Source organism: Magnolia sinica, chromosome 3 (assembly GCF_029962835.1).
Source record: "Magnolia sinica isolate HGM2019 chromosome 3, MsV1, whole genome shotgun sequence".
NCBI classification, from domain to species: domain Eukaryota; kingdom Viridiplantae; phylum Streptophyta; class Magnoliopsida; order Magnoliales; family Magnoliaceae; genus Magnolia; species Magnolia sinica.
The window spans coordinates 25,700,286-25,724,809 of NC_080575.1; the positions used below are offsets into that span (position 1 = coordinate 25,700,286).

The 24,524-nt window shown below is 44.5% G+C and overlaps 1 protein-coding gene across 1 annotated transcript; it reads right to left on the reverse strand.

The window, feature by feature from the left end:
* Positions 1 to 19,559: 19,559 nt before the first annotated feature.
* Positions 19,560 to 23,149, reverse strand: LOC131239723 (3'-hydroxy-N-methyl-(S)-coclaurine 4'-O-methyltransferase-like). The gene is made up of 2 exons (XM_058237561.1): positions 22,330 to 23,149; positions 19,560 to 20,253 (listed from the first exon to the last, which is right to left on the reverse strand). Exons 1-2 carry the CDS (start codon positions 23,086 to 23,088, stop codon positions 19,957 to 19,959), a joined length of 1,056 nt encoding a protein of 351 aa, XP_058093544.1. The 5' UTR covers positions 23,089 to 23,149; the 3' UTR covers positions 19,560 to 19,956.
* Positions 23,150 to 24,524: the final 1,375 nt, after the last annotated feature.

A 24,524-nucleotide genomic window follows, 5' to 3' on the forward strand; every position in this document is an offset into this window, starting at 1 on the left:
AACAAATAAAGGCATCATGCACTAAGATAATATGTGTTGGAAGCACCGTATATTGAAGACTGTTGTGCACTGAACACTGCTGTGCACTAAATATTATCGTGCACTTAGGCTGTTGTACGCTCGCTAGCAATGTTGTGCGCCCGCCCTGTTGTGCGTCTAACCTGTTACGCATTCACTACTGTTGTGCGCTCGGTAGTGTTGTGTGTCTGGCAGTGTTGTGCGCTCAACAATATTATGCACCCGGACTTGTTGTGCTCCAATAGTGTTGTGCGCCGTACAACACCTGTCCCGCACAATGAATGCCAATTCTACCTCTCTCTGTTCTCGAAATCTTCTTCTTCTCATTGATTAGCTGCTAATGACCTCCTACTAAGGGGTCAAGGGGTATTTATAGCCTTCTCACATGTGCGAACATGCCACGTAGTCACTGTGCGGATTTCTTTGTGCGAGCTTCATTGTGCGAATTCCTTTGTGCGGCTTCATTGTGAGGATTCCTTTGTGCGGCTTCATTGTACGGATTAACTCCTCTTGTCGCACAACATCTCCTGCGCATAATGAATATCTATGCACAATAGCTATCTGTGCACAATAGTGATCTGCGCACAATAGCTATCTGCACAATGATCTTCTGCTATCTTTCTCTCTCTTTTTATGCCTCAACAATATGCGAGAGTGATGCACACCTTCTGAAGGATTTTCATACAATTCCAGCTTTTCAAGACATGTTACAAGCTCAAGTATGTCAGAATGCCTATCAACATCCATTTAGTGCGCCAAATTCTAACAAATACAATCTTAGCTAGCAAAATCATTCCAATTTCATTTGGAGAAATGGGCCAATCGCTAATTCAAGCACTCCTCCTCTAGGACCTCCCCGTGCACCTCAAAGCGCACCACATATGTAACCACAAAAGAGGACCCTTGAGGATATGCTGTAAGCATTGGTTCAAGGGAAAATGCAATTCAATCATACCACCATGTAGTCCATAAGTGATCTTAAAATGTCAGTTTCGAGGATTGAATCATACTTGACTGTTAGGAGAAAGGGACCTTTCTAGCCTAATCTTAGCTAGAAGTGTACACGAGTCGAGCTTGACACAGCTTGACTCAGCTCGGGCACTTCTAACCCCAGCTCGAACTAGTCTCGACTTGTCCTTGAGCCTGACTAGCCAGCTCGGCTCGGTTCAATCTGCAAATCGAGCCAGTTTGGGTCGAGTTCACATGTTCAGCATTTTCACAAACACATGGACTACACCTTCACAATCTCACTGTATGTAAAACAGCAACTGTCACACCCCAAACTCGGAAAATGGGCTCACAAAATTCCCGATCGCCGAATCCAGCACCGACAGCCTCCGCAATGCCCCATTCTCAGATCCCAACACTCACATGCCAGATTCCAATCCTGGAATCCTACAAGGAGGATTTTCATTATGAATTTTTATTTTTTTTGTAATGGAGCATAACCACAAGCATAACCAAATCACAAAACAACATCACCACATATCCACTATTTTAAAAACTTTAAGTACAATGCGAAAAGGGAAATACATTATGATCAAAAACTCCAAAATGATCTGATGTGTGCTCCTACCTCAGCACTGTTGTGATCCAATACCACCTGCACGCAACTGTCATGCATAAGCTTACAAAAGCTTAGAGGATGGTGTAAGTATGTGTGCAAGGCAAGCACCAAGTGTACAATATCAGAGTAATGTGGAAATATGCGGTAAGTCCATAAATGCTATCAGCTATACTAAAAATATGTGATGCAAGGCATGAATGCTATCGACCATAACAAGATCAAGCGACGCAAGGCCTATGTAGCCAAATGTCATATGCGAGATGCAAAGCAAGCATGCTAGTCCTCATCAAGTACACATAACAGTACAGTATCTATCTGGATATCACCGGGGTCTAATACACTTTACACCGAGTGCCTCCTCCCTAGTTGCACAGCCAAGCAAGTGGAATAGATCTCACTATCTGCCTGACTAGTAAGCTGCCAATACGTACCTGGCTCGTCGATAGCGGACTCATTTGTAAACTGGTCAAACTCAGCCTAGCTTATAGCACCCTAACTCAGGCGAATAAGGCCACACCCCCTTCCAACCGACTACGACACAGTGGGAGATGCGGCTTACTAGTATTTGGCACTCGAGTACTCGTGTATCCACTCGGTCTAGACGTTGGAGCAACTCCTGGTACCAAAAAGGTTCTAGAACTTTCACCCAATGACATCCTAAGTACCCATAGTGCTAGAACCAAGTATTTTTGGTATCCAATACGGCCATCCACGATGTACCTGTGGAGCCACAGCCCTGATGTCGCTAGGGTGTACAATGATCATTACACACAAATGCAAGACGTATGAATCACACCATCAAATATGCAGCAATCCAGCGCGTACCGCATGATCATGTGGGGCACTCCATCTCATAAGGAGCCCTGTAAATGTCTCAGCCCAACTGGCTTACGCTATAATCAAACATTCCCCATATCAAGCATACATATGATGCGTATGAGCATGAGTCATGAAACTGTACTAAGCATGTTATAGAGTAATGAACTATCGTTACAACGCAGATGGGCCTAAATGGCCTACACACAACAAGTACAAGCCTATCAATGGGCCCTAGGGAGAGTCATAATGCGGACATTTAACAAACATTATTCTTACAATGTGGACGTCAAACCAGCATTGTTCCCAAGGCATAGCCTGCCATAAACATCATTACCTAAACCATGTTGGGATCACACATTGCAATGGAACTTAGGTACATCCCATTGGGCCTTAAATACATCAAATGGGTCATATCACATGGGCCTTATATTCATCAAGTGGGCTACATCAATGGGCCACACCAATGGGCCTTATGTACATTGCAATGAGCCATAACCCATAGGCCTTGAATACATCAGAATGGGCCTCATAACATGGGCCTTACATTCACATCAAGGTGGGCCTCAACAACAGCCATAAATAAATCAAGATGGGCCTCATACACATACCAAGGTGGGCCTCAATGGACAGCCACAAATAAATCAAAATGGGCCTCATACATACACCAAGGTGGGGTCCACTTGAACTATAGATCTGTCTTATTTTTAGTCTCAAGCCTATAAGACAATCTTGCCAAATGGTGGATGGTTTGGATGCAACACAAGCATCATGGTGGCGGTCCACATGAACTATGGATCTGACTCATTCTTTATGTCATGTCATAAAATGAGCTTTCAAAATGGGTGAACAGATTGGATGCAACACAAGCATCATGGTGGGCCCATAGACGGTAGGCAAGGGTGAACAGGTGGGGCCCACATAGCCGTCCAGCAGCCCAGCTAAATGGCTGGATGGCATTAATAAAACACATACATTTTGGTGGGTTCCACCGTCCACGACAGTGGACGGTGTAAATAAAACACATACATCACTGTGGGTCCCACGTGGGGCCCACCATAATGTTTAAATGCCATCCAATCCGTTGATAAGGTCATGTAGACCGAGATGAAGAGGGAAAACAAATTTCATGTTGATTCAAAACTTCTGAATGCCCAAAAAGAGGGTTTCAAAGGCAGACGTTCAATCACACTGTTGCCTATGACGTGGGCCACCTGAGCTCCAAATACAGCTGATTTTTTATGCGGGGCTAACTGCCCTAAGGGGCCTACCACATGCATGGTGTAGATGTTCTACAGACATCATAATGGGGCCCACGGTTGGGACCCCCTGTCCGTCCGTCCACAGTGCAGGATGTCCTGCGCGTCCTCAGGAGTGTTAGCAACAGCAGGCGCTGCTGCTGGTCTCTTATTATTTTTTTTAAAACCTGTATTTTTGGGGTTTTACGTACGTGGTGTTCGCATCGGGCAGATCCACACCACCCATTGTATTCCATGGCCCGAGACGGACCAAACAAGCCCAGTATTTAACGTATTTCGGTGTAAAAAACCATCAGGGTGGGTTTCAATGGTAGAAAATGTTGTTTTCTATGCTATGGCCCGCAAGAACATCAGATTGATCCATTTTTTGGCTCAACTCCTAAAATGAGGTAGGAAAGGGGATGGACGGCTTGGATCAAAAATATCAAGGTGGGGCCTGCATGAGCAGCCCACCCAAAACCCCTTTTTTTACCTTAGTACACCCACTGTCAGCTCACACTTCACTGAGTTGCAACGTCCAGCGTCCAGGGACGCTGGACGGTTGCATATAACACATTTAAGGTGGGCCCCACCAATAGACATGCTACTAGGGTGGGCCACTAAATGGTTGGATGGTGTGCATAAGGCACCCATCAAGGTAAGGTCCATTTGATGAACGGTTTGGATATCTCATAGCTCATTAAGTGGGCCACACAATCACATCTTCACACACCAAAACAAATGAAAAAGAGAGGGAGAGAGAGAGAGAGAGAGAGAGAGAAAGAGAGTGGGACACGTGTGATGGAGGGACCCCGACACTATGGGCCCTCCGTTTCAAGCATCCAATCATACATCAAGTGGGTACCATTGCATGTGGGTCCACCAAATCAAAGATCAACAGTGGAGATCCCTTCTCCACCACGATGTAAGGTCTAGATGACCCCTTTTTAGACTAGAAAGTAAACATCATGATGGGGTCCATGGAGAATGGCCTCATCATGGAATGATAATAAAATCAAGGTGGGCCATCGGCCACATCTAGGGTCCCAAGTGAGATCCATACCATCAATCGGTAGGCCTCACTTGGCCCATCATCAAAATATGAAAAGATCTAGCCTAATAAGCACCCACCTTCGATCTTCTTGGTCCGTTGAAAAGTCAATCTCCTTGTGTCTCACTTTGATGGTGGAAGATGAGGTTTGAATGGCTAGGATGATGGATTTTGGATGGGAAAGTGGGCCATACAAAAACTCACTTTTCTCTCTCATATGAAAAGCTTGGACGTGTGGTTTTTGATTGCTTGGAATGGCTTGGAAAATGTGAAGAGAAAGGGAGAGAGAGAGAGGTGGTTGTAAGAGAGGTGATGGATGTGAGGTGGTACTTGACATGTATGGGTGTATAAGAGAGAGGGTGAGAAAAGTTGACTTGGTGGTTGTTTAACTTGTGGAGAAAGAAAGCATGTGTGCTTTATACTTGACATGAGATAATTTATTGATTGATTGATTAATGGGACATGTTGTAGAGATTCTCTTGGGATTGCAAACGCGCGGCGTTTTCTTCTAAATAAACGCCGACTCACATCTCTTAGCCAGGGTATCGAATCAGTGTGCGAGTTGCGGCACTGAAACCGCGGCGACGATGCGATCGCAATGGTATAAGTATTGGATTAAGCCGACTCAATTCTACAGGATATGGCTTAAGGTCATGGGCAAACATCGATTATACGTCGTAGGTTTCTGAAATTCGACAGGAATGATCGCGACAGTCGATGAAACAGTACGGACTAGGATACGGGTCTTATAGCACTCCCCACCTAATAAAAATTTTGTCCTTGAAATTTACACTACCATCACAACTCAACATAACTCATAAGGAAATAGTAAACATAACATCATTATAATTAAAACACCATAAATCATACAGTCAAACATCGAAAAGATGGGGATAATGCTCCCGAATCTCCGCCTTGCGCTCCCAAGATACTTCATTCACACTATGATGGCCCCACTGCACCTTTACCAAGGGAATGACCTTGGTCTGCAGGACCTGTTCCTTTCGATCGAGGATACGAACTGGCTGCTCAACGTAAGAAGCGTCCTCACGAACCTCCAACAGCTATCAATCAATAACAGGCACGATGTCTGACCCACACTTACTCAACATAGAGACATGAAAAACGTTGTGGATGTTAGACAATTGAGATGGCAAGGTAAGCCGATAGGCCACGGCGCCAACACGCCCTGTGATCTCAAAAGGTTCTATAAATCTCAGGGCAAGCTTGCCCTTCGCTCCAAAATGAACCATGCCCTTCATGGGTGAGACCTTGAGATACACACGGTCTCCAATGGCAAACTCTAAGGGACGATGCCAATGGTCAGCAAAACTCTTCTGCCAGCTCTGAGTTGTGCACATCCTCTGCCTGATGATGTCGATAGCCTCTGACGTCTGCTCCATAAGCTCGGGACCTATGAGATGCCGCTCTCCAACCTCAGTCCAACAACTTGGAGATCTGCACGATCTACCATATAATGCCTCAAAAGAAGTCATGCCAATGGTCGCCTGATAGCTGTTGTTGTATGCGAACTCAGCTAATCGCAGGTGCTCGTCCCAACTATCTGAGAAATCAATCGTGCAGGCACGAAGCATATCCTCAAGGATCTGGTTGACCCTTTCGGTCTGCAGATGATACGAGGTGCTGAGCTGCAAATCAGTGCCCGTCGCTCTCTGAAAGCTCCTCCAAAATTGAGACGTGAACCTTGGGTCTCGGTCTGAAACGATCGAGACAGGAACACTATGCAGTCTCATGATCTCATCAACAAACAGCTTGGCGAGCCGGTCCGCATGCCAGGTCTCACAAATCGTAAAAAAATATGTCGACTTCGTAAGACGGTCCACAACAACTCAGATGGCGTCATGACTGCGCCAAGTCCTAAGTAAACCCATGACAAAATTGATAGATATGTGCTCCCACTTCCACATCGGGACACTCAACGGCTGCAATAGACCAGGGGGGTCTCTTATGATTAGCCTTAACACACTGGTATGTGTCACACTCAGCCACAAAACTAGCTATCTGGCGCTTCATCTCCAACCAAAAATATTGACGCTACATATTGTGATACGTCTTCGTCGTGCCAGGGTGGATAGAGAACCGTGATCAATGTGTCTCAGTTATAAGATCTTAGTGCAACTCAGGAATATCTGGGACACATAATTGGCCTCTGAAGCGAAGTCCGCCATCAAAACCAATCTGTCAATCTGTCTGACTCTCAGATATTACCTCTGCTCGATAATCCTGTAACGACTCGTCTGTCTGCTGAGTCTTGATCACCCTTGCGATAAGAGAGGGTTGAATCGACAGGCTCGATAACTGAACGATAGATGACTGCAGACCAAACTCGAAGTCATACTCTGTTATATCCTCAAGCATCCTCCACTCTTGAACTACCATGTGTGCCACCGGGCCTCGTGGCTGATGGCTGAGGGCATCCACTACTACGTTTGCCTTACCCGGGTGGTACTGGAGGTCAAAATCATAGTCCTTCAAGAGTTCCATCCAACGCCTCTGCCTCATGTTCAGCTCAGACTGAGAGAACAGGTACTTTAAGCTCTTATGGTCGGAGAAGAGCTCGAACCTTACCCCATAAAGATAGTGCCTCCACACTTTCAAGGCAAAGACAACTACAGCCAGCTCCAAATCATGCGTGGGGTAGTTCAACTCATGAACCTTGAGTTGGTGAGACGCATAAGCCACCAGCTTCCCGTACTGCATCAGGACAGCACCCAAGCCAACTCGCGAGGCATCGGTAAATACAATAAATCTATCACTCCCAGTGAGAAGAGTGAGGACAGGAGCAGATGTGAGGCGGTCCTTCAGCTCCATAAATGTCTGCTCACAAGCATCACTCCACACGAACTCGGCGCCCTTCCGGGTCAACCTGGTCAACGGGACTGCAATGCGAGAGAATCCTTCAATAAAAAGTCGGTAGTAGCCCGCCAAACCAAGAAAACTATGGATCTCGAATGCGTTCATGAGCTGGCCCTACTGACGCACAGCATCGATCTTCAAGGGGTCCACTACAACACCCTGCCTCGTCACCACATGATCGAGGAACTTCACCTCTTCCTGCCAGAATTCGCACTTCTCCAGCTTTGCATAAAGCTGGTATGCACGGAGGGTCTACAATGTGATCTCCAGATGCCGCTCATGCTCCTCAAGGGTCTTCGAATATATCAGAATGTCATCGATGAACACCACAACAAACTGGTCGAGATACAGACAGAAGACCTCGTTCATCAACTACATGAATACTGCGAGCGCATTAGTCATTCCGAAGGACATAACCTGGAACTCAAAATGACCATAGCACGTCCTGAAAGCTGTCTTCGGGATATCAGCATCTCAAACCCGAACCTAATAATAACCGGACCGCAAGTCTATCTTCGAAAAGAACTGTGCCTCCTACAGCTGATCAAACAAATTATAGATTCTTAGAAGCGGGTACTTGCTCTTAATCGTGACCTTGTTGAGCTCGCAGTAATCTATGCAAAGCCTCAACGAGCCATCCTTCTTCTTCACAAAGAGTACCGGCACTCTTCACGGTGAACTGCTCGAACGAATAAAGCCTAACTCGCACAACTCGTCCAACTCTTCTGCAGTTCCCGTAACTCCAACAGTGTCATATAATACGGGGCCTTTGAAATAGGCGTGGTACTGGGCACAAGATCAATCTGGAACTCGGTGTGTCAACAAGGTGGTAACCCTGGAATCTCCTGGAATACATCGGGAAAACCACAAACGACTGGCAGCTGGTTCCTCAACGGCACACGATAACAGGCAAGAAAGCTGCTCTCCTCTGGGCTCGGCAACAAATTGGAACTCTGGCACCCCGGGTATACAGAATATGACTGTCCTCGCGAAGCAGTCCAATATGGCATGGTACTCGGTGAGCCAATCCATGCCCAGGATGACATCAAACTCGGACATCGGCAATACAAATAAATCAGCAGGTAAAAAGATATCCCCAATCAGAACGGGACAAGATGCGTAAAATCGGCATAATACTACATCTTCCCCAAGGGCATCGATACTGACAAATCCTCACAGGTAGACTCCATCGGCAAACCGGTCGATCGGCAGAAATCATCGTCCATAAAGGAATGCGATGCACCAGAATCAAACAATACACGTGCAATGCATGTAGAAACAGGGAGAGTACCCTTAACGACCCCTCCTGATGACTGAGAGTCTTGCTAGGTGGCATAAAATCTGCCCTGGGCCTGTTGGGGAGGCCCAGGTCCCCTCTGAGGTCTCTGTTAATGCTGTTACCACTGTGGCAGCCTGATCTGTTGCCTCTGCTGTTGTGGGGAAGGCCTTGGAGGCTAATGTTGTGGCTGCTGCTGCTGCTGTGGTGGCTGTCGTGGAGGCTGATGCGGTGTCCTCGGCTGCTGTCGTGGATGGGGACACTCGTGCACGCGATGTCCTTTCCTACCGCACCTAAAGCAAGTACCTATAAATAGTCCCAGAGGTGGTGCTGGGGATACTGCTGGTGCTCAGAATGCTGGGCGGGTCGTGCGTCTCTACTGTGAACGATGCTGCTGCTGATGGGAACTACCAGAGGGCGCCTTCCTCTTCTGATCTCCCCTCAGGTCACAGGCTCTCTGCAAACTGGCCCAATCTGTCCCATAGATCTGAGCCCTCTCTACGATCTGCTCAAACGTTAGAAGCATGTGTTCGATCAAACGACTCCTGAGGGCAGGACGCAAACCGTTCTCAAAACGGCGGGCCTTCCGCCCCTCATCATCAATAAGGTATGTTGCTAATCTCGACAGCGTGATGAAACGTGCCTCATACTGGGACACAGTCATGTCTCCCTGGACCAGACTCTCAAACTCTAATGCGCGCTGCTGGTGCACGTGCTCGTGAAAACACTTCTGGTCAAACTGGTCTACAAAGTCCTCCCAGGTCCACATAAAATCAACCACTACCGATCGGGCGACAGATGCCCACCAATGCTGAACCTCACCCTGGAGAAGGAATATAGTTAATGGAACTCGCTGCTGGGTCGTACATCTCATGGTGTCGAATATCTTCTCCACCTCAGAGCACCATATCTCTGCTGCAGTAGGGTCTGGCTCACCCCGAAAATGCGAGGGATCGTGCTGACCAAAGTCCTTGAGAAGGGTGCTCGCACGCTCCTGCTCAATCTCGGCTGGTGTAAAGTGGGATGCTTGATCTGCCCATGAAGAATAGCGGTCATCGCCTGTAGCATCTGTTGTAGATAAGTGACACTCACAGGTACGGTCGGATCCGCACTGGTCTTAGGTAAAGGAGTGGCACCCTCAAGATGGAAAGCAGGAATATCCGGGGGTGGAGCAGGAGTCGCAGGTGGTAGAGCAGGAGTCGCAGGTGGTGGAGTGAGAGTCGCAGGTGGTGGAGTGGGATTCGCTCGTCTCGCTCTTCTAGGCATCACGTCCTACAGGAAGGAACAAGGGCCTATCAGCCTTGAGAATTCTCGAAGGCATAAACGTTAAGGGTCTAAGCCGCTAAGTTATTCGGGATCGAAACCTATTATTTCTAAGTTCATAGAAGATATGTGATGTGATCCTTAGGTATTCCCAAGTTATGCTCTGATACCAACTTCTGTCACGCTCCAAACTCAAAAAATGAGCTCACAAAATTCCTGATCGCCAAATCCAGCACCGATAGCCTCCACAGTGCCCCATTCTCGGATCCCGATACTCACATGCCAGATTCCGATACTGGGATCCTACAAGGAGGATTTTCAGCATGAATTTTTTTTTGTAATGGAGCATAACCACAAGCATAACCAAGTCACAAAACAACATCACCACATATCCATTATATTAAAAACTTTAAGTACAAAGTGAAAAGGAAAATATAGGGTGATCAAAAACTCCAAAATAATCTGATGTGCACTCCTGCCTCAGCGCTGCTGCGATCCAATGCCACCTGCACGCAACGGTCGTGCATAAGCTTACAAAAGCTTAGAGGGTGGTGTAAGTGTGTACGCGAGGCAAGCGCCAAGGGTACAATATCAGAGTTATGTGAAAATATGCGGTAAGTCCATAAATGCAATCAACTATACCAAAACTATGTGATGCAAGGCATGAATGCTATCGACCATACCAAGGTCATGCGACGCGAGGCCTATGTAGCCAAATGTCATATGCAAGATGCAAAGCAAGCATATCAGTCCTCATCAAGTACACATAACAGTATAGTTCCTCTCTAGATATCACCAGGGTCTAATACACTTTACATTGACTGCCTCCTCCCTAGCTGCACAGCCAAGCAAGTGGAATAGACCTCACTATCTGCCTAACTAGTAGTCTGCCAATACTTACCCGACTCGTCGATAGTGGACTCATTTGCTAGCTGGTCAAACTCAGCATAGCTTATAGCCCCCTCACTCGGACGGATAAGGCCACACCCCCTTTCAACCAACCATGACACGGTAGGAGACGTGGCTTACTGGTATTCGGCACTCGGGCGCTTGTGTATCCACTCGGTCTAGATGTTGGAGCAACTCCTAGTACCAAAAAGGTTCTGAGACTTTCACCCAATGACATCCTAAGTGCCCATAGTGCTAGAACCAAGTATTTTCAGTATCCAATAAGGCCATCCACGATGTACCTGTGGAGTCACGGCCCTGATGTCGCTAGGGCGTACAATGATCATGTTACACAAATGCGAGATGTATGAATCACACCATCAAATCATGCAGCAATCCAGCGCATACCGCATGACCATGTGGAGCACTCCATCTCATAAGGAGTCCCGTAAATGTCTCAGCCCAACTAGCTTATACTATGATCAAACATTCCTCATATCAAGCATACATATGATGCGTATAGGCATGAGTCATGAAACTATACTAAGCATTTATAGAGTAATGAACTATCCTTACAACGCAGATGGGCCTAAATGGCCTACACACAACAAGTACAAGCCTATCAATGGGCCCTAGGGAGATTCATATTGCAGACATTTAACCAACATTATTCTTACAATGTGAACGTCAAACCAGCATTGTTTCCAAGGCATAGCCTGCCATAAACATCATTACCTAAACCATGTTGGGATCACACATTGCAATGGACCTTAGGTACATCCCATTGGGCCTTAAATACATCAAATGGGTCATATCACATGGGCCTTATATTCATCAAGTGGGCCACATCAATGGGCCGCACCAATGGGCCTTATGTACATTGCAATGGGCCATAACCCATGGGCCTTGAATACATCACAATGGGCCTCATAACATGGGCATTACATTCACGTCAAGGTGGGCCTCAACAATGGTCATAAATAAATCAAGATAGGCCTCATACACATACCAAGGTGGGCCTCAATAGACAGCCACAAATAAATCAAAATGGGCCTCATACATATACCAAGGTGGGGTCCACTTGAACTATAGATTTGTCTTATTTTTAGTCTCAAGCCTGTAAGACAAGCTTGCAAAATGGTGGATGGTTTGGATGCAACACATGCATCATGGTGGCGGTCCACATGAACTATGGATCTGACTCATTCTTTAACTCATGTCATAAAATGAGCATTCAAAATGGGTGGACAGATTGGATGCAACACAAGCATCATGGTGGGCCCTTAGATGGTAGGCGAGGGTGAACAGGTGGGGCCCACATAGCCATCTAGCAGCCCAGCCAAATGGCTGGACGGCATTGATAAAACACATACATTTTGGTGGGTTCCACCGTCCATGGCAGTGGACGGTGTGAATAAAACACATACATCACCGTGGGTCCCACGTAGGGCCCACCATAATGTTTAAATGCCATCCAATCCGTTGATAAGGTCACGTAGACCCAAATGAAGAGGGAAAACAAATTTCATGTTAATTCAAAACTTCTGGACGCCTAAAAAGAGGGTTTCAAAGGCAGACGTTCAATCACACTGTTACCTGTGACGTGGGCCACCTGAGCTCCAAATACAGCTGATTTTTTATGTGGGGCCCACTGCCCTAAGGGGCCTACCACATGCACGGTGTAGATGTTCTACACACATCACAGTGGGGCCCACGGTTGGGACCTCCTGTCCGTTCGTCCACAGTGCAGGACGTCCTGCGCGTCCTCAGGAGTGTCAGCAGCAGCAGGCGCTGCTACTACTCTCTGATTTTTTTTAAACCTGTATTTTTGGGGTTTTTCATACATGGGGCTCGCATTAGGCAGATCCACACCACCCATTGTATTCCACGGCCCGAGACAGCCCAAACAAGCCCACTATTCAATGTATTTCGGTGTATAAAACCATCAGGGTGGGTTTTAATGGTAGAAAATGTTGTTTTCTATGTTATGACCCACAAGAACATCGGATTGATCCATTTTTCGGCTCAACGCCTAAAATGAGGTAGGAAAGGGGATGGACGGCTTGGATCAAATATATCAAGGTGGGGCCTGCATGAGCAGCCCACCCAAAACCCCTTTTTTTACGTTAGTACACCCACTGTCAGCTCACACTTCACTGAGTTGTAACGTCCAGCGTCCAGGGACGCTAGACGATTGCATATAACACATTTAAGGTGGGCCCCACCAATAGACATGCTACTAGGGTGGGCCACCAAATGGTTGGATTGTGTGCATAAGGCACCCATCAAGGTGAGGTCCATTTGATGAACGGTTTGGACATCTCATAGCTCATTAAGTGGGCCACACAATCACATCTTCACACACCAAAACAAATGAAAAAGAGAGGGAGAGAGAGAGAGAGAGAAAGAGAGTGGGACACGTGTGATGGAGGGACCCCGGCACTATGGGCCCTCCGTTTCAAGCATCCAATCATACATCAAGTGGGTACCATTGCATGTGGGCCCACCAAATCAAAGATCAACAGTGGAGATCCCTTCTCCACCACGATGTAAGGTCTAGATGACCCCTTTTTAGACTAGAAAGTAAACATCATGATGGGGTCCATGGAGAATGGCCTCATCATGGAATGATAATAAAATCAAGGTGGGCCATCGGCCACATCTAGGGTCCCAAGTGAGATCCATACCATCAATCGGTAGGCCTCACTTGGCCCATCATCAAAATATGAAAAGATCTAGCCTAATAAGCACCCACCTTCGATCTTCTTGGTCCATTGAAAAGCCAATCTCCTTGTGTCTCACTTTGATGGTGGAAGATGAGGTTTGAATGGCTAGGATGATGGATTTGGGATGGGAAAGTGGGCCATACACAAACTCACTTTTCTCTCTCACATAAAATGCTTAGACATGTGGTTTTTGGTTGCTTGGAATGGCTTGGAAAATGTGAAGAGAAAGGGAGAGAGAGAGGTGGTTCTAAGAGAGGTGATGGATGTGAGGTAGTACTTGACATGTATAGGTGTGTAAGAGAGAGGATGAGAAAGGGTTGACTTGGTGGTTGCTTGACTTGTGGAGAAAGAAAGCATGGGTGCTTTGTACTTAACATGAGATGATTGATTGATTGATTGATTGATTGATGGGACATGTTGTAGAGATTTTTTTGGGATTGCAAACACGCGGCATTTTCTTCGAAATAAACGCCGGCTCACATCTCTTAGCCAGGGTATCGGATCAATACGCGAGACGCGGCACCGGAACCCCGGCGACGGTGCGGTCGCAATGGTATAAGTCTCGGATTAAGCCAACTCAATTCTCTAGGATACGGCTTAGGGTTGTGTGCAAACATCGATTATACGTCATATGTTGCCGAAATTCGACGGGAAGGATCGCGACAATCAACGAAATAGTACGGACTAGGATACGAGTCTTACAGCAACAGTAGTTTTACAGGTATTTCATCAAACACCTTGTAAGCAACATAAAAAAATGGTATTTATTTCATATACATACCTTCCTTGCCACTAGCCACACTTTGTTGAGTTATTTCATCAAACACCTGGTGAGCAACATCAATATCAAAGTAACTGAGTCACCGAACTAATTCGATCTGAGTTTGATCCGAGTTGATTCGAGCTCACGCAAGCTTGAACTTGGTTTGAAATTTTTTCAAGCTCAAAAAATCATCTTAACTTGGCTTAAACTCAATTTCCAACCGAGTCGAATCGAGCTTTTTCGAGTCGAGTCGAGCAAGCTAATCGAGCTAACTCGGTTCGTGTATAACCCTAATCTCAGCCTAACCCAAAAGGATAAGACGAAGTTACTAATGTGAATCCTCCTAATACACATGTGGAATAAGCCAAGTCCATCTCCACTCTTAGAAGTGGAAAGGAAATTGATAAGATTATCCCAATAAAGGCCAATACGCCTTAGGATTTGAATAAATCCGAGGATGATGATGAACCAAGTCCTACTCTACATGATAAAGAGCCGATGCATGCGTACGAGTCTGTGACCTCGTTTCCCCAATGCTTTATCTCATTAAAACGCCCATATGAGAATCAAGACATCTTCGAGATTTTCGAACAAGTCAAAATCCACATTCCCTTATGATTGCCCATATTCCTCAACTCTGTATTATTATTAGGTTGGGTACCATCTTTTGTAACATAATCGTGCACGACAAGTTTCAGAATTGCTTCGACCATATTTATGGTTAGTTGTTCCTTCGATTGAGGGACTTTCTAAAATGGTCATGACCACACAACTCATGGTCGAGACGCATTCTCGACCTCTGCCAATTCTCTTCTCATGGTCGCTTAACGCCCCGTCAATGACGTTTTTGAGTTTGAGTCATTGCTTTAGGGGCGGGTGAAAATTTAGGATACATGACCCTTCTCCAGACTCCTTTCTGAGTTGGTGGGGCTTTGACCATCCTCTGATTCAAAGTTCTCTGTTGTGGTTAGTCATCAAGGGGCGAGAGCACCTTCCACAGCCGGTAAGTCTCTCTTATGTTGGTCCTGTTTTGAATTGCATGTCTGATCTACCTCGTTGGTTCAAGTGGAGCTTCCAGGTCATAGGCTAACCTAGCACATCGGCTGCATAGTGGTGATACTCGACTGTAGCATGGCATTGTTCTCGATGGTTTACCTAACCTTACGCCTGCTGCATAAGACTAGTGTCATCCCGATCTCGGTCATGGTGGTGCACCAAGGGAATGACCAGGACTAAGATCAACCCTTTGCGTTGGTCAATCCATTTTTCACAGGTTTACCGTGGCCATGTTAACGTCCAAGTTAGGCAAAAATGGGTCAGTATCTCTCAGCATTCTTCTTTGCCATTTTTTAGGAACTACAGCGGTCCACGATCGATATTATCCTAATGATGTCCCTGAACACAGCACGTGTTGAAATCCTAGCCAATCTTGAAAATGGATGTTGTCGGTCAATCCATTCGATAAAAGTCTTATAGTAACAAGATGGTATTGTGGGTGATGACTTGGCCTGTAACCTCTTGAACCATTTGTATGATCTGGTCACGATCTATCCATTGTAGTTCAACCATAAGCGGCAGATCGAGATCCACCGATTTTATCCCTTGTAAAATAACAGATTTTTGAAAAAATAATGAAAGGTTGTCCTCCCGGCATGCCCTGATTATGAATTTCAGGAACAAAATTCATGACCTCCCATTCCGACGGCCTGAACTCTATATGCAATGGAATGTTACACCCCTCTTGGATCGAGATAGGAGGCGAGTTTCGTTGAAGTGGAGGTATCAATGGCGGTTGAATCATATTTTTTTGCAGAACTCCTTCAGAATTATATCGTGTTGTCATAAGGGCTCTTTCGGTGATAATGGCCATCAATCGGTGCACGGCCTCGGTCTACTTATCCATCCTATGTTCACAGTCTCAGTTTGAATACAGAATAACTTGGCTTCACCGTGTACTAGCTCTGCTTGAGCTCTCCCATATTCCTGAACATGCTGAAAACTCATTTGCACATTCCGGAATCTGACTGTTATCTCGTCAAGAGATGCGGTCCAAGAGGTCGATGCCCATCCTTGTTAATGGGACTGAGTGTTGGGATATTGTTTAAATTCAATGACTCAGGGACCGCTTAAACCGGCACGTCCTCAGTTGGAAGTGGTGCAGTTGGTGTCGAGGATTTGGCCCTAATAATTCGATTGCTTTTTGTATTCATATTTTCTATTGATCAAATCGAAATGTCACACAAGTAAACTAAAGCGAGGGTCCTACAGGGCACACTAGGAGATGTTACTACTATTTCAATCTTAGTCATGTGATTAGTGCAAACATGCCAAAATTGAATGTACGACTCAATTCAAATTGAATAACTACAACCCCAAGCTACAAGATAGGAAGATACGTCAAAAATCAACCATATATAATTTTTTTAACCTTTCTATATGTATTATATATTGCTTAAGAGAGGCATTAAGAGAGACAAGAGAAGCGAAGCTGAAAAGTATGTTGTTTACCAAACATATATACAAACAGCTTAGTAAGTAGAAACCAAGTAATAAGCTAATTGAAGCATAAGTAGCTTATCATAAGTAACTTACAATCCAAACGCCCTTGTAATGACCCTGGCAGCAAGCACTGTTGTATTGGGGGATCCTGATGATGAACTTGTCAGTTTATACACAAGTTTATTTATTTATTTATTTATTTAAGCCAAGCAGATATTTCCTCTGTTGAAAGGCGTGATTGTTAACATATGACATTTTCAACTTGAAACAGAACTACTTTCGTGAAATAGATGGAGGGGTTACCTTCAACTTGATCTTTCAGTGATATTCCTCCAGAAATGCATTGCCCACTGTGTAAAGAAGTAATGAAAGATGATGCCTTGACTGACAAATGCTGTTTAAGGAGTTTCTGTGCTATGAATGTAAGTTTTCTGTTCTTTGGGACTATCCCTTTTATGGTTCTTTTTAGCAGCAAGTAATATTTTTAATTTTGTATGATGTATGGTAGTCTTTTTTCTTTTTTTTTTGGTATTTTTAATTGAATTTTGTATGGTCCATTTTAAGCCACATGTCGGATTGTTGCTCCTAATGCCTGATATGCATGGTTTTCCCACCATAGATGTGTAAGATAGGTCATACCAGCCAACCACACAGCTACATTATCACCGGAGCAGGAGGCCAGAGCCTGAGATGAGTGGTAGACCAGATGGAAAATTTACTGCTCTAAATAATTTCATCAGATATAGCATTACTAACAAATTCACATTACCCATCTAGCCAGGATGCCAACACTGTTATTTAGATTAACAACTGCCCGGTCAGATCCTTGCTCGTGGTAGACTCTTAGCATTTTCAACACCGGGTCAAGGGTTCGAGAACCCATGGTGGTGAAATTCCACCAGCGTGAGTGTGTGGGGTATGTGTGCGTGTTAATAAATTAAAAAAAAAAAATTTTAAAAAAAAAAAAAAAAAAAACCTGCCCGGTCAGATCCACCTTCAGATCATGCTCGGATGTATATGGGCCATGCCTTTCCTGTAAAGAGACTAAGTAACAGTCCCAAATATTTCTAACGCTGATTTCTAGGCACTTGTTTCTTGAAAAAGGATAGTTTTGATATTTTCTATTTTAATTTCTAATAAATGCCAGTCAATCAAATAATGACTTAATAAAATAAGTGTAATGTTTCGTTGATGACCCTAGAATTTGGACAGTTCGGTTTGATTTTATTTATTTATTTATTTATTTATTATTATTACTATTATTATTATTATTATTATTATTGCATTCCATGTATGCAATTTTTATTTAATTTATAAGTGATGACTGATGAGCATCATGCATCACACTTCCTCCGTTGAAAATTGTCCCTTTATAGTCAATTAAATCAAATTCAAACTTAGAAGGCTAATCTTCTTTATAGTCATTTTCATTCGTTTTCATTTTCATAACTATCACGAAGTGATTTTAATTTTATCTTGGATATTCATGCTACATATTGAAGGGAAGGTATTGTCTTAGTAGTTCTTAGAATTGATTCATCACTAGAAAAGTCTTCACTGTTTTTGTTGAAGGTATGTGATCTTTAAAGAATATTTTTCATTCAAAAAATACCTCTGTTTAGTGGTCTTGCATAAAACAGATTTATGACCTATAGTGGTCTTTTTAATGCAAGTTGTTGATGCGTAAAACTGCTTAGCCTTTCCTGGACTTTCGAACCCCTGCACAAGAAGCGGACAAATGAGACCCTGGCTTCCAGAGGGACCCTTCGATGCCTAAGTCATGTCAAGGAATCTGAGTCTAGTTGAGAATTGGATTTAAGGCTTAGAGTTGTGTGTACCTTTCATCATTAGAGGTGTTCCTATTTATAGTTGAGGAGGAGTGGTGGCATAGGAACTGGGCTCTCCTTATTTAGCAGAATATACCGTAGTAGAATCTCAATCCTACAATAAGTCGTAAGGATCGCCCTAGATTTTCGGCCGAGATCTCGAACGGATTCGTATTGCGATAGGCTTCCTAGATCTTCGGCTAAGATTTCGGATGGACGTGGTAGAGATCAAGTTAGGCCTTAATAGTAGGCGACCTACACTGACCTGAAGTATGTTGACCTAACACGCACCGACTTGGGACATACTGACCTAGGTCACACTGACCTGAGACATGCCGACCTATTTCCTTGGTCAAGCGATCAGGCTCCTTTTGTTGAGGTATGTGGTTCTTCCGACCTGTTGGCAGGATGTCAAGTTCAACCCCATCTCCTACTCAACTTCAGATCTGGAGGTTGGGTCTAGAGTATAGTTTGGTTTGGTTAAGCACGTAAGGTTCCTACGAGGCCTCTTTTCATTGGTCGGTCTATTTTCCCCGTAACATGAGCTAAAAACACTAATGCCAAAAAGAAATGAAAATGACAACAATAGAAACAACTATATGATTAGAAACAATTTCAAATCTAAAGAGCAACCACCCCTAGAAGAATGGCTATCGTCACCCCTAGTCACGAGAAGACCACACATTGAATAACCTGTGATTTAGTCGACTCTTGTGGACCAAGAGCCTTATTTTAAGGAGAAAAAACAAAATCATAGCAAGAGCCTTTATTTCTTTCTCAACTAGGTAGACAAAAAGCGCCGCCCACGTTCTCCCACACACACATACATATATTTATATTCATGCATTTTCTCTGCATAACGCATACATCACCCAATTGAGAAACGAGGATAATCAACACGCATCTATTTCAATCGAAAGCAAAACACACTTTCATCATACCACGAGTGGACAACACCTCTTAGTTGAATCACACCATCCACCATACATTGATTTCTACGGTTGGCCCACATTTTTCAAGGCTAGGAAGCTCCACAGGAGCAACACGTCAGCAGTGGAAAATAGGGTTGTGAGTGCAAGTTCACATACAGTGAATGTATTTAATCATGCTCATTATTAATAAAAACTACTAATCTCTTTTATCTAATGCTAGTGAGGAAAGGCCTCAATAACAGACTGTATGCTGCCTATGTGCCTTATGTTGCACCCTTTGTATCCAGCCTTCTTAATCAACTTATTCCAATCCTCTATAGTCCTCTCCTTCCCACCAGTGTTTACTAGCATGTCAATGTCCAAAACCATCCTCGGCTTGGTCAGTTCATGATCTGACGTCTCGTCTAACACCACGTCGAGGATGATCACCTTCCCTCCATTGATCGGCACTGCTTCCTTGCATTTCTTCAGAATTTTAAGGCAATCTTCGTCGCTCCAATCATGCAGAATTTGCTGAGTGAAATTAATATATATTTTTTTTTAAAAAAAAAAAAAAAAAACAAAAACAAAAACAAAAAAAAAAAACAAATTTGTTAGTGGGTCGGACTGCTTGATTGAACATGTGGTCCACTAACTGGGCCATCTGGATCATGGAAGACCCACTACTCACTATGGATAGGTTGACGATGACCTTTTGAGCAATGGAATTGAATGAGAACCGTTAATCATTCTATGATTGTGTCTGTTCATGGATCGAATGGCTAGGATCATTTGTGATAAACCATATTCATCCATGGCATGTTCGTTGTGTGCCCCACCTCTCAAACGGTTCCATGATCCATGTGGATCTCTAAGCCAGTTGAACTACTGTTTCACCATTTTAGTAGCCCGCGGAATCGTAGGCCCTACCATGTACTGTACATCTAATGGTACAGAGGATGAGTCCCAGGGATGAATATTTGATCCTCATGCAAGGACAAGTACAATTTCCTCTGCCTGAGTACAGACAAATGACGTCCACGGCTCAGGATGCGGATTGCATACTACCTCTCCCCTTCCCTAGCTCCGAACGGGCAGTTCCGTGGGCAGGCCCACCGTGATGTATCTGTACATCCAAACCGTCTATCCCTTTTCTCATATTATTTTAAGGCATTAAAACAAAAATGAGGTAGATCAAACGATTAAAAAACCAAACCACAAATAACTCTTGCATTTAATGCAACTGACCTCGAATGCTTTGTGTATTTTAATGCAACTAAGATTATTATTTGGTGTGGCCCACTTTATCGTTGGATCTGTCTCATTTTTATGTTCAAGTCTTAAAATAATCCGAGAAAAGGAATTGACGATTTGGCTGTACAGATACATCACCGTGAGCCTGCCCACAGAACTGCCCGTTCGGAGCTTGAGATGGGCGGGGGTAGTATGCAATCCGCGTCCTGCACGCGGATTTCCTGCGAAAGCCTTTAGCAGGAAATTCCTGCGCAAGGATTCTGGATGGAGCCTATTGTGATGTTTGTTAGAAATCTAACCCTTTCATCTATTTTTTTAGCTCATTTTAGGATATGAGACCGAAAATGATTAGGATCCAAAATTCAAGTGGGCCATACCAGATGAAACAGTGGGGAAAGGAATTCCTACCGTTGAAACCTTCCCAGGATCCACCTTGATGTTTATATTCCATCCAGACCATTTATAAGATCATTTTCACGGAGATTAAGTGAAAAGGCCAAGAAATTAAACCGATACAAAACTTTTGTAGCTATATAAATGTTTCAACGGTGGTCACTAAATCCCCACTATTTTCTCTCGTGTGGGTCACTTGAGTTTTTTATCATCTTCATTTTTTGTCAAATGTCCTGAAATGAACTCGTAAAACGGATGCACGCAGTGGCTTTCTCAAAAACATCGTAGTAAGCCCCACACAGAATCTTGTGCAGGATCTTCCTGCTAAAGGCTTTCGCAGAAAATCCGCGTCCCCGCGTCCCACGGCTCAGTGACTGTCCTCAAAGAGCCGCTACAAAAGTCGGAAACGGATTGGCTTCTCCCCTGCCACCAGCCAATGGCTGATGGTCGATGCTCCGTGAGCCCTACCATGTTGTATGTGTTTCATCCATGCCACCCATCTATTTTTCTAGATCATTTTATGTTGGGAGGCCAAAAATGAGGTATATTCCAATCTCAATTAGACCACAGTATAGGAAAAGGTGTTGAATGAATGTAGACCATTAAAAACTTTTTGTAGGCCATAAAAGTTTTGGATCAACAGATTTGATGTCAAATAAACGGTACTTGGGCCTTAGGAGTATTTTAATGGTGATATCCAATCACTATTGTTTTCCTGTGGTGTGGTCCACCTGAGATTTAAATACCTCTAATTTGTGGGATCAAGCCCTAAAATGATCTATAAAAATGGATGAACGGAATGGATGAAACTCGACTCACTTAAGTTTCAAGTTGAGTAGATATTTTGTGTTTTTAACCATGGTCCCATAAGATGAAAGGTTTTGATCACCAAACCATGGGTCCCACAGGTACGGAAAGGAAGAGGAAATTACACATGTTTGTTGAAGACTTCAAGAAACTTACTTTCAATAAAATAGCCTGGGCACTGGGCACAGATGTGAACATGTCTCCTGCAACCCGGTCCAGGCCAGGAATGTCCGGTGACTCATCAATAACTCGAGAAAGATCGAAGACGGTGCACTTTATATGTGGAAAGGCCTTGGAAATAGCCTTAAGTGCGGTTCCATTTCCTCCTCCAACATCAACAAGAGAATCCACTCCTCGAAAAATGTCATCACAGCCATTGACAAGCGACTCAGTGAGAAGCCGTGTCTCAGCGGCCATTCCCTCATTGAAGAGCTGGCTATTCTCTGGGTGGGCGTCTAAGTAGTCCCAGATCGTCATCCCCATCGCTTTCTCGAATGCGGTCCCGTCATCGCCAAGTCCATCCTTCAGGTAATGCCATGGAAGCATGAAATCTTTTTGAGTCATGCCGAGTATGCTTTGGATCATGCTCTTCTCTGTGCCTTTCAGCAGTAGCCGAGCAGCTGGTTCTAGACCGTACTGCTCTTCGCTGCCGGAGACGTCTTGGGAGAAGATGTTCATGTGAACCAAGAACCGCATTATCCGGCGTAAGTGGTCGGAGTCGACGGGGGGGAATGGGAGCTTGGATGCCACCTGAGAGAGTGTGATGGGGCCGCCATTGTTGTGGATAATGTCAGGAAGGCCAAGCTCGACAGCGGCGCGAAGGACTAAGGATTCGGCGAACCCATAGACGAATTTCCAGAGCTGGGCTTGGGCTTGGATTGATTCAGCTTCTGTTTCCTGCACTAGGGAAACCATCTCTCTCTCTCTCTCTCTCTCTCTCTCTCTCTAATATGCTAATATGCTGCACGAACTCCGTAGAAATGGTGGAGTATATATAAGGTGAGAATGCAGATCGTCTGTTTCCAGCGCACAGGGAGTTACCTGGGATTTAATTGGCTGACGTCATCGGTGCGGATAACAACCTGATAAAAAATGTTTATAAAATACTGCCTGTTTAAGAAGTAATATTACATTCCACAGCCCTTTTCAATTACGCTCTTGGCTCGACCCAGGATCCAGTGATGTCCGTTGGATCCGGACGTGGGCCCACCTTGATCCATGTGTTGTATATCTACACTATATATCCGTTTTTTTTCTGATTATTTTAGGGCGTTGTCCCAAAAATAAAGTAGATACAACTCTCAGGTGGACCACAGTACATTAAAGGGTAGCCATTGAAACTTCCTAGTGTCCCCAGTAATGTTTATTTGTCATCCAACACATTGTTTATAAGGTCACACAGACCTCAACCAAGGAAAAACACAAATATTAACTTGATCTAAAATATCACCGTGGGCCCTAGGAAGGTTTCAATAGTAGGCATCATTAGCACCACTACTTCCTCTGGTGTGGTCCACTTGAACCTTGGATCAACCTCATTTTTTGGCTCATAAACTAAACATATATAGAAAAATTGATGGACGGTGTAGATAGAACCATGGATATAGAAAAATTAATGGACAGTATGGATAGAACCATACATCACGATGACCCCTCAGTGCCCCAGCCCGCTCCGAGTTCAGTTCAGAACAGGAGGTAGTATACCCAGACCGCTTCCATTAAAATTGTGCCTGGAATGAGGAGCGTGGATTGCTTTCCGAGTAAATTCTACCGTCTCACCTGTAATGTGTGTCTCATCCCATCCGCTCATTTCACCCATTTTCTAGCTCATTTTATGACAGTGCAAAATTGTAACATACCTAGAGCTCAAGTGGACCACACCAAGGAAAAAAAAAATAACTTCTTGCTTTGGATCAAGATGATATTTATGTTTTCCCTTCATTGATATCAGTGTGATGTTAATATTTATGTTTGCCATTCATCCATGCTTGTATGACCTTATTAATGGATGACATTTTGGGCTCATGACCTAAAATGGGATAATAAAACCAATGGACACGGTAGATAATACACCTACATTACAGTGGCCCGACAGAATGCAAGCGGATTGCATCCTATCTCCACCTGACTATAATCAATATAGGCAGGACTCTATGCAGCCCATCATCATGGTGTATGGGTTTTATCCACGATGTCCATCCAATTTTTTGGATCATTTTAGGGCATGCACCTTCTATTTTTTTCTTTTAACTCACGCACGCACACACCCCCACACACTCACGCCCTAGTGGAATTGCACCACCCATGGGTACTCGAACCCTTGCCGGGGTGTTGAAACTCCTGGGAATGTA

What these genes read in the sequence shown, in the direction of transcription:
- LOC131239723 (XM_058237561.1), bottom strand. Translation starts at nt 23,088, where the DNA reads ATGGTTTCCCTAGTGCAGGAAACAGAAGCTGAATCAATCCAAGCCCAA. An exon ending in CCCAGGCTATTTTATTGAAA is followed by an intron (nt 20,254 to 22,329) that starts GTAAGTTTCTTG and finishes AATTTCACTCAG; the next exon opens with CAAATTCTGCATGATTGGAG.